At 42.3% G+C, this 18,426-nt stretch overlaps 1 protein-coding gene across 1 annotated transcript; it reads left to right on the forward strand.

Annotated features, from left to right (window-relative positions):
• Nucleotides 1-1,431: 1,431 nt before the first annotated feature.
• Nucleotides 1,432-15,536, forward strand: LOC147892641 (uncharacterized). The gene is made up of 6 exons (XM_087387102.1): nucleotides 1,432-1,661; nucleotides 3,471-3,715; nucleotides 3,791-4,049; nucleotides 14,068-14,247; nucleotides 14,619-14,774; nucleotides 14,856-15,536. Exons 1-6 carry the CDS (start codon nucleotides 1,584-1,586, stop codon nucleotides 15,027-15,029), a joined length of 1,092 nt encoding a protein of 363 aa, XP_087243228.1. The 5' UTR covers nucleotides 1,432-1,583; the 3' UTR covers nucleotides 15,030-15,536.
• The last annotated feature ends 2,890 nt before the right edge of the window (nucleotides 15,537-18,426 follow it).

Raw genomic sequence — 18,426 nt, forward strand, 5'->3', positions numbered from 1 at the left:
GACACATGACATCATCATTGAACTAATGTTTGGCAAATGCTCTAGCCCCTTCTTCATTAGCACTCGAGATGTTTGAAGCTTTCTAATTGAGTTGTAGCATGTGAAAATTAAAGGTGTTTGTAATCTTCTCCTTCTTGTAAAGGGTTTTAAAAGAAAAGATTGTGTTAGAATATTCATTACTAAGGGGAATCCCATGATATCCCATAGAGCTTGTTGGGACATCATTACAAAGAGGCACATCTATTTGGCATCATGAGTGTATGTCCCTATAAGACATTCATTTGATGTTACCAAATGGCAATATGTTGCTTTTCAAAATAGAACATATCATACCCACTCACAATAGGATGCACGTGTGACGTTAGCTTTTTGGTGCTTCTTTGTAAGGAGCATTGCAAATGTTGAAATGAACCTACAACATAGTGCCACATCACCATGCTCACATTTTTTTCTTACCCCAATGCACCCACCCTTCCCCTTCCCTCCTCGAACATGTTGAACAGATGCATGCATGTGTGCATCTCTCTCTCTCTCTCTCTCTCTCTCTCTCTCTCTCACACACACACACACACACACACACACACACACATGCGTGCGCATGTACGCACACACGCACATACACACACGCACATGCACACACGCACATGCACACACGCACACGCACATGCACGTAGACACACACGCAAGCATGCACATGCACGCATGTGTGCACGAGGTGTGTGCGCACACACACACATTGCATGTTTGCATGCACATATTTGCTTGACAAATCTGTAATACACATGCTCTCTTACACCCTCAGCAACCCCCCCCCCCCCCCCCCCCCAAGTCGCCCTACCCCAAACACACATACACACACACACGTAAGTGCATCCACAATCTCACTTTTGACTTCAGTAGGAAGCATTACCTTGAAGTATAGGAAGATTCTACTTGGCTTCTGTTGAAAGCCTCCAAAACCTCCTCTTGCTACTTGTCACATGTATTCATCCACAAAGAGCTATCCCTCTTTCTCTCTCTCTCTCTCTCTCTCTCTCTCTCTCACTGAACACACACACGCAGATGCGAGGGTGCCCCATGTTAGCAGACAAAGGTGCCATTTCTGCATCGCGGCCGCCTCCTCCCACCCCCTTCTCATGTGCACACAGCACACATGGGCACGTACGCGGACAAAGCGAGCAGATGGGGCACCGCGAGGTTTGCCCAAAGCACACATCTCTACGCGAAGAACAGGGTGGGGCCCACCATGCGGTGTGACGTGTCGTTGTCTGAGGTGAGTTAGATGATGGGCTCGAGCCAGCTGATCGAGCGGGAAAGGCGCGTTTAGCGACAACAAACCAGCTGTTTTCCCGAAACCACGGTTTTAGGGACGGCTGTTTTGGGAGCTTCTCTAAAACCACGCCATATAGATTCTCTACTCAGAAGCTTGCATTGCAGGGCACCTACCTCCTCCTCCTGCTGCTGGCTATGGCTCTCCTCACCCTTTTGCTTCTTCCTTGCTCCCTTCCCTCCTCCTTATCCTCTCTCCTTCTCCTCCTCGCCTCCCCTTCCCCCCGCTTTTCTTTAGCCCGCTGACAACGGCGATGCCACTCTTTGCCTCCGTCCCTCACAAGCCGCATTGCGTTTTCGCCTTCATCTCCGCCAGCCCGCCTTGCTGCAAGGTATCTTGGACTCTTCCTCGTTCTCATTCTTCTTCTTGTTAGCCTGATACTGCCCTTTATCCACAGTTCAGCAAAGTTGCTGAACACACACTAAACTCGGCTCTGCCCGTCAATTCTTTTTACATGTTAACTGAATATTTACGCTCGGGAAAAGGCTATCACCTTTACTCGTGAGACTGGGTCGAAAGATAATTTGAGATTATGCTTCGGGACAGAACTAGATGGCTGGCTGAGCCAACACGATCCAAAGCCAAGTAGAACGGTTTTCGTGGATAAACGTTCGGTTTGGTTTTTATCCGCGATCACGTTTGTTATTCTAGCGCAGCTAGACACAAAAGGATACTGTCTTTTGGCGATAATGCCATCGTGAATGTATCTTCTTCCAGAACTACTTATGCATCTCATCTTTTCCTGCATTGACGTGATAAGCTTTGCTACGTTGAAGTCTCTGCGTTCACATTCTGGCTTTTAGCTGGGAAAAACAGTTCATGCCCTTGTATTGAGATCTATGTTGATTATGTCTTTAGGAGACCATAAAAACCAACCATGAGAATCACAGGTACAGTGAACACGGTATAGCCGTCACAAGTGTTGTAGCTTGAATGAAGAGAATGTCGACTACTTTTTTATCAGTCTTTTCCTTTAGTGCTAGCCTTTGTGACAGCTGAGTTTGCCCTTCACCTCCAGATTGCTGACAAAAACTTAGTACAAAGACCTTTGTATAAATGGATGCCCAAGTGGTTTATTCAAGCATATATAGAAGTTCCTTTTCTCTGTTTTGTACTATGGTCTACATCCACTGTTGGGCCTGATGACATCGGGAGGGATGTCATAGTAGCCAGTCCCTGCTATGGAGATTATAGTTTTCAACCTTGTAAGTCATTGTCATGAGATTGAAACTGCACTCTGGTGTCTTTTCAAGGATGAGTTTGGGCATGTTTCTGATGGAGATTATGGTTTTGAACCTTGTGGGTGATTGTCATGAGATTGAAACTGCACCATGAGTTGTGTTTTCTAAGGATGAGTTTTGCAATGTGCCTGGATTCATCTAGATATATATCTGGTGTGAATAGTAATAAATTAACCCTAAGTGCATCAAGAATGCTAAAACTAAATCCTAAGCAACGTGTGAAGGTTGTCTTTACATTTTGGGGTGATAATTTCTTTATGGTTTCTGAAAATACCTTGGCGGACTCGTATTCTTGAAGTTGAAACGGTCAGCTGGAGTTTTTTTCATTTTCGCTATCCTGCCTATTCTAAAAGTAGACCTAGCATCATACTTCACAAAATGTCAAGAGGCAGTAACACAAAGTGGCATCTACCCAGGGCATTTCCAATCATTTTGTGGCTTGATTTTAAAACCTCAAGCAAGTTTAATCTCGTCAGAATGATTTCCATCTCAGATAAGCCTGCCTATAATTTTAGAAGCTCACGTTAATCTAGATGGCCTTGTTTTGATTTGACAAAAAAGGACGGATGTTTGTATATGTTGGTTTGTATTTTTACTTGGGGGAAAAGATGAGTTTGATTGTGAACTTTAGGAATGGAACACAGGGTGGACATATGGTGTTATAACACTCTCCTTTGTAACTCTCTTGTTTCCTGTAGTTTTAAGAATTGGCACAATCCTTGTTGCAATTCTGCTAGTGTCACTGGCAATTGGATTTTTTTGTCTTGTATTTGGATTCTAATTATGTCGCAAATATTTTACGGCTAGTTGCAGCTTGCTGTATTGCAGTTCTGTCTCTCAATTCGGCAGTTTAGAAATGCCCAAATCATCTCTTTAAGATTGTAAGATTTTATGTACAGGAATCCACTCAAAGACTACTTTACAAGAAAGCAAGTTGGGTTTGGAAGCTCTTTATATTGGTTTTCCTTGGTTTATGTGGGATGTACCTGTGTATAGCTGGAGTTGATCAACGAATAATGTACCAGTATTCTACAGTTGGTGTACGTGTTGCTGGCAAAGCAAGGACAAAGAACTTGTGCCCCAATATCGGTCATTCAGCCAATGGTTTGCCAGTACACTACCCTCAGCCAGTGACCTATGATAGGTATGTTTCTTCCACTGGATACTAATTGGAGTGACCGTTACTGCTGGGAGGACTCATCTCCATGTTTCTTTGCAGGGAACACTGTAGGTGCACACCTGTACATTATTTTGTAATCTTTTCCATGCAAAGATCTGGCAGTGGTTGGTTTGAGGCACTACTAAACAGCCATCCAAATGTAAGCTCTCATGGAGAAGTTTTCTCTGTGGATACAAGGAGGGATAATGTATCAGCAATCAAGAAAACTCTCGATACTGTATTCAACCTTGATTGGTTCAGTAGTGCGTCCAAGAATGAGTGCACTGCTGCTGTTGGGATAAAGTGGATGCTCAATCAGGTTCGAATTTTTCCATTGTTTGTTTTTATAGTCTAGGTTAAAATTAGAGCTCCACGCGAAGTCAACTGAATCTGTTTCTTTATTAGGATTCCAAATTTCCCAAAGGATTACAAACTGATTATGGCGATAGAAAGCTTCAATGGCCAGTGATGATATTCCATGCAGGTGTGGATTCAAATACTAAATGCCAATAGCATAAAAGGGGTGCCAAGCAGCCAAATCAGAGTTGACTTCTAACCACCTGGTCAACGACGAAAAAGATAGAGTTGACTTCTAACCACCTGGTCAACACTTGGCTTTGGCCACCAACATGGTGACTTGAGGAAAGGCTGCCTATAAAAGGTCCCAAAGATCCTCATCCCTAAGGCAGCAAAAGAGAAACGATTCTAGTAGTAAAGCTGCTTAGCAACAACTGGCTCTCAGCCTATACAGTAGCAGCAGGAGAGGACGACCAGCCTGCCTCTCTCCCACTCTGTTACTAGAAGACTTAGGTCTTTACCCATCAGAGGAGCAGTCTGGCTCCATTGTACAGCATTGTAATCCTCAGCGCTTGGGCTCAGCCCGTGAGGGCATCTCAGTTGTACTCCAGTCCGATTTGGCTCAGTCGTATTCTTTGTGCGGTTGGGGATTGCTAAGTGCCGTAAGAAATACATGCGAGTCTTCTGTTGTCAAAAGTTAGTCTACCCGCTTATATCAATATGGGAGATATGGGGAGTTTTGTGCCAGCTAGATCCATAGGACCAAGAAGCTAGAAGCCTTTGAAAGTGATAGTAAAGTAGCTGACCTTTGCGTATATTGTTGCTCCAGCTAGTGCATGGTCTTTGCACCATAAAAATGAACGTTTCATTGAATATAAAGTTATATGTGTTGCACTTTTTGAAGTGTTTCATGGTTAAGAAACATATCGTCTAACCATCCACTCAATAAAAAGAAAATCTTACCTCCAGCCGAGTGAAGGTAGTTATTAACGAACAACATCCCATAACCCATCAATCATTGTCTAATATTATTTCATTTTTGACAATTGTACTTGACTCACAGCCCAATGATTGCCATTTTGATTATTGCAGGTTTTTTGAAACTAGACCCTTAACTTTTTGTAGCTTATTTTGTGTTCTTCTCGTGGGTGCTCATTAAAGTATATACTCTTTGCTTTTAGACTTTAGTAACTGGTTCTTGATACTTATCACTGGATAGTAATCTTCTCTTTGGGCTCTAATGTGTCTCTGTATAGACTACACGATCTTTCCCTTCGAAAGTGCTGGTGAAGCTTCCTTGTGAGGACCGTCGCGTTATGCTCAGTGAAGGCCGTAGAGTCTTTTCTAGAAAGCAACCAATAAAGGACAGTGAGAAAGAGGGACACAGGGGGGATGGGTAGTGGGAGGGGCCAGGAGTGGGAGGGATGGACGAGGAGGAGGTCAATAGAAAGTGAAGAACAAAAAGAAGGCTGAGAGGCTGAGACCAGAGGGTCATGCCAAGAAGACGCAAAGCAAGGGAGGATCATCCTCAAAGAAGCAGCAATAGAGCAGGAGGAGCCTAACTAACATGTTCATCACTTTCCCTGCCCCTACGTCATGTTCATCTCCTTCATCTGTTTAATTATCACCTGTTTCATCACCTGTTTCTCTTTCTCTTCTTTAAGAGGAAAGTGCCAACTATTACATGCTTTGAAAATCAAATGAGCTGTCTGTGAGAATCTTGGCTCCATTGCAGCCTGCTTCTATGGGTCCTGGTTCACTGCCTTGAAACCAGCAAAAAGCACGACAGGACCATTCAGTGACTTTCGACAACCTTTCAGCCTAGGCACTTTGGTGCTACAGGAGGGAGGATCAATGGCCCTCACTATGTGCTCTGCTTACAAACATTATGAAGAGCAAGAATTGGACACTGAGGTTTCCCATCTCTTTGACTTGAAGGCAGAAACAGATGATGCCATAGAGGTGGATGCTCCCTTGGACTTTGCTGCCTTAGATCCCATGCACAATATAATACTTTGTCCGTGAGTCGTAAGATTCAACCACATCAGGGACCTCAAGCTTTGCCATGGAAAGCACATGCCTCATTTTGAGTAGAGTTCCACTTATCATCTCAAGAGATTGAGGCGATGGAAATCACGGAGCTCAATGAGATTTAGTTACCTCCTACAGATGAGCAGCCTGTTGAGCTTTGCAAGACGATGGCAGGCACATGTTCCTTCCTTGATTTGTCAGTTGCACTTGCCTCACACTGCCTGTTAACTGAGTCTGGCAGGATGGTTGCTCTTCAAAGTTCAGTGCTTGAGCAATGTGAATGGACACAATGTGCAAAGGAGATGTATCAAGACAAAGGCATGGCACATTGCTTTTTCTATTGTATCTTCTCCGTGAGATCTAACCATCAGGGCCATGTGGTTATCGCACTAGCTCTTGATACCCTTTTTCATCATCAACGTTCCGAATGTATGCACCCCTTTTGTTTACACCTTGAGGGGTGTAGTGTGCTTGCACCCTTCATGCAACTGTGCCATGCGGGTGGCATATTTTCTTGTGTATGCATATGGTTGTCTGCAAGTACACCATCCCTCACTGGCACCTCTTATGAAGGTATGCCCAGCTCCACTATTCCTTATGAACATACCAACGATAGACACTAACGGAGGGGTTTAGAAGGCTCATCGTCCAGACGAGCAAGATACGGACCTTCATGAGACATAAATGGTGCATGAGACAGAGCACTTACTGGATATGGACATGGAGCATGCTCCAATACGCACCAAGACCTCAAACTGATTAGGCCGGAGCAGTAGACAAAGCAGACATTGGGGTGCATACGAGGGGTCAGGTGGCCTACTTTTCAGCAGCGCATGCCCTTGGTGGTGTATATGGGGAGTCAAATAGGAGAGTTTGCAGCACATGCATGAGTGAGTGCTTTTTGATAAGGTGGACTTAATGTTGTCAAATAATAATGCCCTTACAAGATCCCATTCGAGGTCTTATGTCAAAATCATAGCTTTGTACCAACTCTAACATCCTTTTCTGCTTGGAAGAAGACTCAACTGAGATAAACGAGTGTTTCTCACTCCACAGTTCCGCTTGTGTTTTGAGTGCATTATTTTATCAGTTCAGATAGTAGTGAGTAGTGAGCAGGAGAGAGAGTGAGTTAGGCTATCTCCCTATTACAATGTCTGATAGTATGAAAAATATAGAACATATCATTACTGCTGTAAGCATATGGATGGACCCAGGGCAATCAAGGAGGAGCCTTTACCCAATAGAGGCAAATTCCTTATGTACTAATTTTGTCAAGCATTGTGTTGGTTTTAATTGCTTTATTGAATAAAAATTCCTTTGCATGGTCAAATTCAGCAAAGCTGGTGGTTGCAGACTTGAAGTTCATGGTTGCAGCCTGCAGCCTGCCCTATCTCAGCCCACACGCTCTGCCCTCTCTATTAGACTTCTCTGAGTTTCTTTCCCTCTTCGAATCTCAAACGTTATTTCATGCTGTTTGTGGTTACATGTGATGTTTCAGATCATTTATGTGTTTCATTTGCTTCTCTACATGTCATGTGAAAAAATATCCCCCTTTTTTCAACTTTAAAATATAGTTTTTCGGTGCTCGCACCTTAAATTTCTGAAAGAAAATTCGTCTGAAGCTCACTCCTAACGTGCTTTGAATGCTACGCACCTAAAGAATCATACAACCATGGTTTGGGCCTGAACTGCCGCTGATCCCTGTGGAGGCTGCTGAGGACTGAGGCCCAAACTGCCCCAGAAGTGGATGGCTGCTGCGCAGTCTGCTGACAGGGCTGCCTGTGTGGCAACCTATGTGGCTGCTGCTGATGTGGTGGCATGCGTAGCAGCCTATGTGGCAGCCAGCATGTCCACAGGCTGTGGATGCCTGTGACAGACATAAATGTATAATTGGATGCTTTAGCAGAAGTTTGTGAGCTCTAAGCTTCTCCAATACTTGCCTAGTATGCAGCAAGGGCTCCTTTTTAGTCTTGCTGTAGATTAGTATGTCATCAAAGAAATCAAGCGAGTAGGTGGATTACTGAATGTGGGCCACGTGGCTTCCCAACATTCAGAATGTCTCATGGAGGTCCCACTGTAGCGTATACCAAAATGCGTATACGGTATAACTCAAGATCTTGTGTGCAGATTAACACACATTCAAGCCATCTACTTGTCAAAGCCCTATCTCCCTATCTAACTTGCCAGTTAGAAATTTTGTGATGTTATGTATAGATTCAAGCAGAAACCAACAGCCATGGTTCTGTGACAAACAAGGGAGTCATCATGTAATAAGGTAGAAAATAAGCAGGATAGTGCTTAGCAAAGAGGGCTAAAAGGGAGGATTTGGGGTAGGACATTTATGCCTCACCTCCACTCATTTGTAACAGTCCCAACGTCTTGTCTCTCTTTCTTTCTCCCTCTTCCTGCTCTTTCTCAAACACTTCCTTTTCATGTTCTACTCCCATATTTTCCTGTAGGTCTCCTGCTACCTTTCCGTCTTCTCTACCCTTGCCACCTTGCCTCTCTTACATTGGTATCAGAGCACATTCCATCCATTCGAGCATCGTCGCTGTACTTTTGTATGGGCAGGAAGTTAGCGCAATGCACAAGTCGGCAGCATGAACAGCACAGACATCAACGGCGAACAATAGAGCATCGATTTTGGATGAAGCTGGGTGCAGGTTGCAAGCCGGAGCAACATGGTTCTTATGAGCAATTGAGTGACACACACAATGTCTCAACCGTCTGGGAACATTCAGCCACAGCCCGAATAATCCTTCAGCCCTTTCTTACTTTTGGGTATTTCGTGCTCCAATCAACAACAGTCGTACGTTGAACTGCATACGCTACCAACAATAGCCGCATAATTCACCAATTCAGCCACCCGTACCCGAACCCGTCGCCAAAATCTATAGCTGCACGCTTCAGGTCGCCGCCGCTTCAGGGGTGCACTCAACCAGCGTAACACTAAATGGGGGAGCCAAGTTGCTTATTTGTCCTAAATGTTCTAGGCCCTTACCCTTACCCCCTAACCCTTATCTGCCCACAGGTTTTATCGGCCCCAGTTGCCTTAGTACCACGACAAAAGATTGTAGGTCCACAATGAGGGCCTATTGAGCTTGTGAACAGTAGCAAAAGCAGCCATTTACAAGATATGCCAACCTTCAAGCAATCACTAAACTTAGTGGTTCTTGCGACCTCATTTGTCGTCTTTTCAGTGTGACCGCATCATCACAAGATGTCCTTGTCACACATTGTCCTAACTTGGCTCTCAGATAGCACATCATGCGTGTGTATTGGCGGTGAGCCAACAGAGGCTGCTCAGCATTGAGATATATAGGGGATTGAAGGGCTCAAGACATGAACTTTAGCACATGAAGCACATAACTTAGGCTCAATGGAAAATCGCATGGATTGCATTGGCATTTGATGAAGTTCTAAAGATCACCCATTTCAATTTGGAGACAGCAATCTTCTTTGTCATCCTCTTTTCTTCTTCATCTTGTTCCATTGGATGTGGCTTTAGTGTATTGGGAATATCTATAAATTCATTAAAGGCCAATGTGCAAAACAAGCGATTTGCCACTGTGGCTAAGCTGAGAGTGGTATGTGAGTAGTACTAAAGAATAATAATAACACCAAGTGGTACTTGAGGAGCGTGTATAAGCACTTTAAATGCTCTAAAATTCTTTTGAATCTTGAAGTACTTCAGCAGCCGTCGCGAAGAGCTCCTCTTGGTCCGCAGTCTGCACCACAATAAAGCACTTTAAAACCACTTAATAGTACTTTTAGAACCTCAAAAGTATTAAAGGACCACTTAGGGCATTGATAGACATCTTAACAGTACTTTTGGACCGCTTAAAACTTTACCAACCACTTAATTGCACTTATGGACCAATTAATACTTTTAGTCCACAAGTTTGCACTTAAGGACCACATAGTAGGTGTGCACACACGTGTCTAGGTCCTAGCATTAATGAAAGGGTATCACGCTTTCATTGTGAATCCACGTAGCATTCTTCATTAACCTTGCATTCATCTGCCATCTCTCACACACCTTGCATATAGGTCGAAAATAGAAACGAGTACTCTCACAAGGGTGCTCTTCCCCATTGGAGGGCCAATTGGCATTCAAATTCTGCATGCATTGCGCATATTTGCATTCACGACAAGTCTGGTTCTTCACATTTGGTATCAAAGTAGCGACAATCCACGAAAGGGACAACAGGAGAAGAGGTCGAAAATAGAAACGAGTACTCTCACAAGGGCGCTCTTCCCCATTGGAGGGCCAATTGGCATTCAAATTCTGCATGCATTGCGCACATTTGCATTCACGACAAGTCTGGTTCTTCACATTTGGTATCAGAGTAGCGACAATCCATGAAAGGGACAATAGGAGAAGAGGAAGAGTGCAGCGAGGCAGAGGGCGAAAGCATCGAAACAAAGTCATGGACGCAAGCGCAACACAAAAGAAGGGTCCGTATGGGAACAGCGTGACAGCAAGCAACGGAGTTTTGCACTGGTTGAGGCCACGTGTAAGAAGGCGTGTGCGAGAGAAGGTGTGCACGCGAAAGATAGACCATCGAACAGAAGAGACGCAGTGCTCTGAAGATGGCACACAATTGCAAGTGCAATGCAGAAGAAGGGTCCGTACGGGAACAACGTGACATCAAGTGATGGAGTTTTCCATTGGCAAGCCACGTGTAAGAAGGCGTGCATGCGAAAGACAAACCATCGGACGGAAGAGGCGCAACGCTCCGAAGATGGCGCACGATGAGGCCACTCTTTGACCAAGGCCGGTACGACAACCATGAGATCTGAAGGCTCAAGGTTGACAAGGCTCAGGGCTGACAGCAAACTGTGGTGACGCAAGGGTGTCTGCAGATCGTCCTCTTGTTTTTCTTTGGAGCAAGGGGTTTTTGGAATGCAATCTTTGAATTTAGGAGTCTCTAATGCAAGGGCTTTCTCTGATTTTTGGGGTCTTTGGACAGGGAACGGGGTGACACCCCCCCTCCCCCCGGTTGCAAATAGACCCTTAAAACCCTTAAACCGTGAGGAAAAGAGACCCCCCGTTCTCCCCAAAGGAAAGTCGGATCAGAACAAGATTTCAAGGGGGTGATCCACCCATCAAGTACCCCCTATAACGGTATCTAGAGCACCAATTCGCTCAAAACAAGCAGCCCAAACGGAGTGTACCAGTTTACAGCATACAAACAAGGAAGAAAGGCTAAATAACAAGCAAGAAGACGTCATTTGAAGTGGTTTGTCGACACAAGAAAAGCGGGAGTTGGATAAGTAGCACCAACTATACAACATTTGACTTTTTCTGTAAAATAAACCCCCTTTTCTGAAATTACAGCAAGTCATTTTCTCTCTTGCATTACTAAAAGGAAAGAATGAAAGGAGAAGGGATATTTATAATAAACTTATCCTTCTTCCTCCACTACCAGAAGGAGATAGGGAGAGAACACCATCACCTCCTCTTGAAGAGTATAATGTAGATGAGAGTTACACACATATTGAGTATGATAACCCACGTATAGAATTACCTTCATCTCTCCTTCAAGAATCTCTTGATATGGAGTTTTTCATTAGAAATGAAGGAAGAAATGAGTCCATCCAAGAGCAAGGCACTGAGTTTACGCCTTTAACTCAAAATCCCATACACATGGATTATAATCCAAGTGCAAGAGGGAGAGAGGAGTCCCCTGTTGATAAGGTGGTTTCTCAGCTTAGCCATATGATTGAACAGTCCATTATGACAAAATTAGGACTAAGATTTCAGCAGCTTGGTATTCAGATGAGAATTTTGATTATGAAGAGATATTGAAGAGGCACTGCAATGGTACTTCTACATTTTGACTATTTAGCATCAAGAGGAACTAGAACTTGAAGATGAGATTTAAGTTTTGATCCAGAAGAGGTTGTGTACTACCAGGACAAGACTATTTGTAGATTATGAAGAGGAGATGCAAATGCAGAAGTAAAAGAGTAGCGTACGCAAGAGAAAGAGACAAGAGAGGATGCAGAAGAGGACTTCTGTCCATTCAAGCAGGAGGGAGTGTCATGACGAGAAATCACTAATCCGTGATTAGTAGACATTAAAACATTATTATATATTATACGCCAATGGTGTCACATGTATTTGTATTTATGACGGACACCGACCGATTTGTTATGGCAGTGGATCATCTGAGTAGATAGGAATAGTCGAGCTGGAGCCATTGCTTCAGACGGCATCGAATTTGGACATGTGACACTTATTCTATTAATAAAATGTGCACACACGTGTCTAGGTCCTAGGGGCAATAGGAAGGGAAGGGTGCATTAAGGTGCATTGAATGGTAGATGCATGGGTTATAGGCTAATGGTAGGTGTAAATGGGAAGATGGAACTTGAGTGATCTCAAGGGACATTAATGAAAGGGTATTACCCTTTCATTGTGAATCTCACGTAGCATTCTTCATTAACCTTGCAGTCATCCGCCATCTCTCACACACCTTTGCATGTAGGTTGAAAATAGAAACAAGTACTCTCACAAGGGCGCTCTTTCCCATTGGAGGGCCAATTGGCATTCAAATTCTGCATGCATTGCACACATTTGCATTCACGAGAAGTCTGGTTCTTCACAAAGGACATCAGAGATGCCACTTAGAAGGTGGTGGTGCCACATGGGGCACGTTTGACATGGAGCGATAGCCTTTGACAAGCAGAAATTTTGATGACAGTGAGCTCACTTACCATGGAAATGTTTGGCAGTTCGTGCATGCCTTCAAAAAGTGGCATTATTACTAGTATGGGAGCAAGATCAAAGTAAAAGCAGACCATATGATTTTGAGTTTCTTACAGAGCCCAATTTGTCAATCAAGCAACGAGGTGGTAAGCGTCATTGCAGTTATATGACTTTTGACTTTGCATACAAGAAGGGCAAAGAAAGTGCCGTTACAGGTGCCTTGGCTAGAATGTGTGCTTGCATGCTGTCTACTATCTCCACCCCAATAAACTGTTTGCATCCAGAATGAATTCAGGATATTGTGCTTCTTGGCAACAGAATTTGCTTGGTTCTAGACTCACAATATATACACTCGGTGTTGAGAGAGATGCATTCTTCTCCTGCTTGACATATGGGCACAAAGACCTATGATCGAGTTGAGCAAAGTTTCTATGGGAAACTCTTTGGAAAGGTGGGTTAAAAATGTCTCAGAATGTTTGCCATGTCAACGGAACAAAGTGGACAGCAAACTCCTGGCTAGGTGGTTGCAGCCATACCTCCGGAAGGGAAATTGATTTAGCCTGCTACAGAAAAGTGGTGGGACAGCTTTTATATGGTGGTTGGTGCCATTTCATTCCCGATTCTGTATCTAAGGTGGCTAGCAATATATGGACAATGTGTTTAAAGGCCATGTGTTCCCTTATGTTATTGTCATGACAAAGATGTGAAGTTTATAGGGCACGCTGGGGAGAAGCTATTTGAAAGAATGTGGTGAACAAGGTAAGTCATCTTAGAGTTCCCTCAAATCAGTAAGGTGGATCAGATCTACGCCCAAAGCAACTGAACTGAAACAAAGACAATCCATATAATGGTTGTCAAAGCAGCATATGGAAATATGAAATTAATGCTCCTAATGGTTTCCTTACATTTCGGAGCACTTGGAGTAGCAGATCATGTGTGTTTTTCGCTTTCCATTATCATGTGTTGCCACGCCTAAAAGTATGTCTGCAAGTCTCTCCCTATGTGAAATGTGCTGCATTGTGATACTAATCACCGATACTGCCATGATATTCTTCGTCCAGGCTAAACTTGTATCCCTGGTAGGCTTTCCTTCCATCGTGTTTATTGAGGAGTACTTGACTTGCTTTGCAATGTATTGTAATGACTTAAAAACTATGTTGATTGTGCTTGGCAAGTTTGTCTTTTTAATGTGTGGTATGAGACCATTTGCAGATTTTTCAGTGAAACCCTTTTTCTCAAGTTTGCTAATGATTTTATTGTGAGGGAGTTGATGTGACGTTCTTATATATGGCAGGGGGTGATGGAATATAAGAGCGAAGTTGCAGCTTATTTGAAAGACAGATCTGTCTCGGTTATCTTCCTGTTCCGCCGGAATATCTTGAAGCGCTATGTCTCTATTTTAGCAAATACCTTTGATCGGCATGCAAAACTGTTGAATGGAACACATCAGGCTCATGTGCACTCCAGAGAGGAGGTAACATGATCATCCAATAGATTACTTGTAAGCTGCTATATAAGTGATGTTAAAATGGTGAAAAGATAAGGATGCTAGTTGCACACCATTCTGGATCAAGTGGGCATATCAGGTTGGAGCTTGTGTGTTCTATGAGATGCGACAAAAATGTACGAATGGGGGGTTAAGAATTGAAACTTGAACTGGTTTCTCAGCAGCTATATTTTGTCTTACTTATATCTGATTGTGCATGGGATGTCTCTCTAATATGGTGCTGTGGATTGCAGTAATCTTCCCTCTCAATGACCGACTATGTGCAGTTATTCTCTTATTTCGAAATTGACTAGCCTGCAATCTGAACATTGCTTTTTTGGATTACCTTCACTGTGCAGGCAAATGTGCTTGCAGCATACAAGCCAGTGGTGAATTTGACGTCACTTACTACTTACTTGCATCGCATAGAGGAGATCATGAATGATGCACAATTGTCATACAATGCCACTCGTCATATTACAATATATTATGAAGATCTTGTCACGAACTGGCGGGTCAGTCTTCCTGTTCACCTGCAATACTAATATAGCATGATCGGAGGATGGAATCTAAGCTGGTTTTTGGTTTTCTGGCAGGTACTAAGGAGTGCTCAAGAGTTTCTAGGTGTCAGACCAAAAAAACTTCAGAGTAAACACGTTAAAATTCATACCCTGCCTCTATCTGACCAAGTTGAAAACTGGCATGATCTTTCTAAACGCCTCAAGGGGACAAAGTATGAATCTCTTCCGCACGGAAATGATTACAGGTGATCCTTGCTTGATGATACAACATTAATTATGGCCAGCTATTATGCATTGAGGAAGGGATGTCATTGCGTTCTTTCATTGCTCACAAGGGTCAAGAGATTTTGATCCATTGGAGGGGAGAAAACTAGCCGTTCAACAGGTAAAATATTTTCCACTTAGGAGATGGGGTTGCAGAGATTACACAATGATGAAACTAGTCGTAGGTGTACGAATATGTCCACATTAAGAGAGAGTATTATTAGAGCAGCCAGAAAGCTGGCAACACAAAAATGTAGTAGCCAGGGAATGTTCTTTTTGGGTCTTTGATCTCAAGCCCAAGATTCTACCCATGTAAATCTATAATTTTGAATGTCCCAAATGGGGCAATTTATTTAATTCAATCAGAAGAAGTTTGAAGTCCTGCTGAAATAAAAGTCATCTTCCTCTTGTTTTCACTATGCGGGTTTGTTCGGAGCTGAAGGGTCGGTGAATGTTTACGGCAGACTGCCACCCTCTTCCACAATTGACAAGATACTGATCCACAGCAATATGGACCTTTTTTTGTTTGATTTTATCAGAAGACGTTTAAAGTTCTGCTGAAATAAAAGTCATCTTCCTCTTGTTTTCACTATGTGGGTTTGTTCGGAGTTGAAGGGTCGGTGACGGTGTACGGCAGACTGCCACCCGCTTCCACAATTGACAAGATACTGATCCACAGCAATATGGACCTTTTTTCTCAATTACTTTTGCGAGCTTCCCCAAATTTTGAGTGCTAATGAGAATAAAGATATTACAGATGCAGGAGTCTAGTTAGGATTCGACTTTACTTGCAGGCGTAAAAAGTTCGATCTTGCTCTTTATTTGTTTCTAGTAATCGCAATCTAGTTGTCATTCAAATTGGGGCAGGTGCTGCATTCTAATAACATTCTACTTTAGCCTATTATGATTTCTTGAGATTTTTCCTTGTATCCCTCTTGGTCAGCATTTTTAAAGTCATGGCATGCATTCTATATGCCTTTAGGAGTGCATTTGATCATCTATTGCGCATGTCTTGTGAGTGTCTTGTCTTAGAGGGAGTGTGTGCTCAAATATTGTCTTCCATTGTTCCTAGCTATTGCCGAGGGGTGAAGGGCCATATTTAGCACACTTGAACTTAGTTGCTCTATAGCTATGTCAAATTTCATCCAATTGATGTCTTTCAGGACTTAATGTTTTCGCATGAATGGGAGGCACTTGTCAAGGTTATTATTAAACTTATATGTCGTTTTATCATTTTTGGTTAAGAATAATTCTTGAAGGTTGGCCTCTTCTTCTCTCCTCCCCCCTCTAACCATATCTTTGCTTGATGTGCATGGAGCCATTATTCTACCAATTCATGCACCCTTACATTGACTCTTCTATCTTGAATGGAGGAGCCACCCGTAGCGCTTCACGATCTCATAGCTATTGGGGACCATTGGTGCGGACCATCAGGGGCTATCCAATTATGAAATCAAAGTTGTGAGTGTGATTAGACTTAATTATTATTTGGAAACTCAAATGGCCACAAATTGATAGTTTCAAACAATACAAATGTTAAACTTCACACAAGAAAGTAGGGTTCAAGAAGGTGCGAACTACCCCCTACCAACAAGATTTGATATTTTATGTAATTTCATTGATAGTGGGTTTGTAGATACAAATATATCTTCATCATTTTGGATGAGATTGATACCTAAAAGTCCCACAAATTTAATAGATAAACGTTTACACAAAAGTCCTACAAATTTAATAGATAAACGTTTACATTGATCTCCTTGAGTTTGAGTGCTTAATGCTTTGTAAAATCTTCTAGAAGTTTCTACTGAAGCATAAGAATAGATATTTTCACAAGCATTGAAATATGGATCATCAAGAAACCTAGTGAATTCTTCTAAGTAGACACTGTCATAATTACCTCATTACCTCATTGTGATTACTAGTATTGACAAAAAAGAAAAACAACTATGTTCATCAAAGAATCAATTAAATTGCCAAGGTGTATCAACCAAAATTGTAAATATTTTTTTCTTTTTGCTAAGATTGACCTTGGTGAGTACTAAGAGGAAACATCACCCAAGAGAGGATGCCAAAGAAATTTGCCCCAAGATAGCTTCTAGGGAAAATGCATCAACGTTGCAAGTCTTCATAGGTGCTAGGTGATGGAATCTTAAATAGGCACAAGCTTGCTAGAGAAAATCATTACAAGTAGTGCACACTCTAGCTATTGAGAATCAATGAAACTAATGAGAATAACAGATGTGGTTGATAGAAACACTAGAATACAGTTGGTGTGCTAGAAAATGGCCAACATTGGCTTTAAGGAGCTCCTAAATCAAATTGCAATAGGATGAGGAGGTGACCTATTATCTTGACTTTATGATTGTATTAGGGTTCAACAAAGAGTTGACAAAAATGCATAGATGACAACTGCAAATTGTAAGTAGGAACAAAATGTTGGGGAATATAGGCATTGGAAGATGAAAGGAACTGTGCATGTGTAGGATATAGTAGGATCTAGCTATGAATAAACTTGCAACTCGAGAAGGAATGGCTTGTTGATTGCCTAATCTAGGAGACCTTTTTAAGGACAATCAATTTAGTATTTAGTTTTGTCAACTTAATGACTTTTATTTAGTCAGGATATAAGTTGGCCTTTTTGTATAAAACAGCCAAATCAAATCAATATCAACCAAGATAGGGTGATATACGCCTTGTGTACAATATCCAATATTAGCAATATAAACACCATTGAAAGGCATCCATTAGATGTTGCTATAAAACTAGCACTATTAATATTAGTTAGCATTACATGCAATACCTAGTAAACTAACTTAGCCAAATAAAGATTTAAACAAATATTTATCGCAAGTAGGAATCACATGTAGAACTTGCATGTAGGAATCACATGTAAGAATCATAAGAGAGTTTCTTGAAAGATGATTTCTAGGCACATCTAAGTACAAGCGGAGCTTTGCCACCACTCTATACACACACAATTGACATAGTTCACTCAGTCTTTGTTGACACACGGTTAACATTACCTTGGACTGATGTCATTACCTATCTTCGGATTATGGCTTATTGTGATCACAAAGTTGGCAAGTTTTTAACCTCTGCTCCTTCCTGTTGAATGTACCTTCTTCTTTTATCGATTTGTATTGTTGTCAGATATTGTGCTTTTATCTTCTACCCATTTTCACCTAGAGATTGTGAGAGTGCATGCTTGGAGATGGGTGGGTGTCTAGTGTTGCCTAAAGTAGATATTCAATATGATAACTTTTTCACATATGGACTCTCAAGGATGTGCATTCATTTTGAGATTGAGTGCTTGACACATGGTTTCCCTTCCCTATTCAATTGGATTTTATATGTGCATCTATCATGTCTAAAGTGTAAAAAC

This window comes from Dipteris shenzhenensis, chromosome 16 (assembly GCF_047967505.1).
Source record: "Dipteris shenzhenensis isolate YYH24624 ecotype China chromosome 16, Dip_SZ_1.0, whole genome shotgun sequence".
In the NCBI taxonomy this organism is placed as follows: Eukaryota; Viridiplantae; Streptophyta; class Polypodiopsida; order Gleicheniales; family Dipteridaceae; genus Dipteris; species Dipteris shenzhenensis.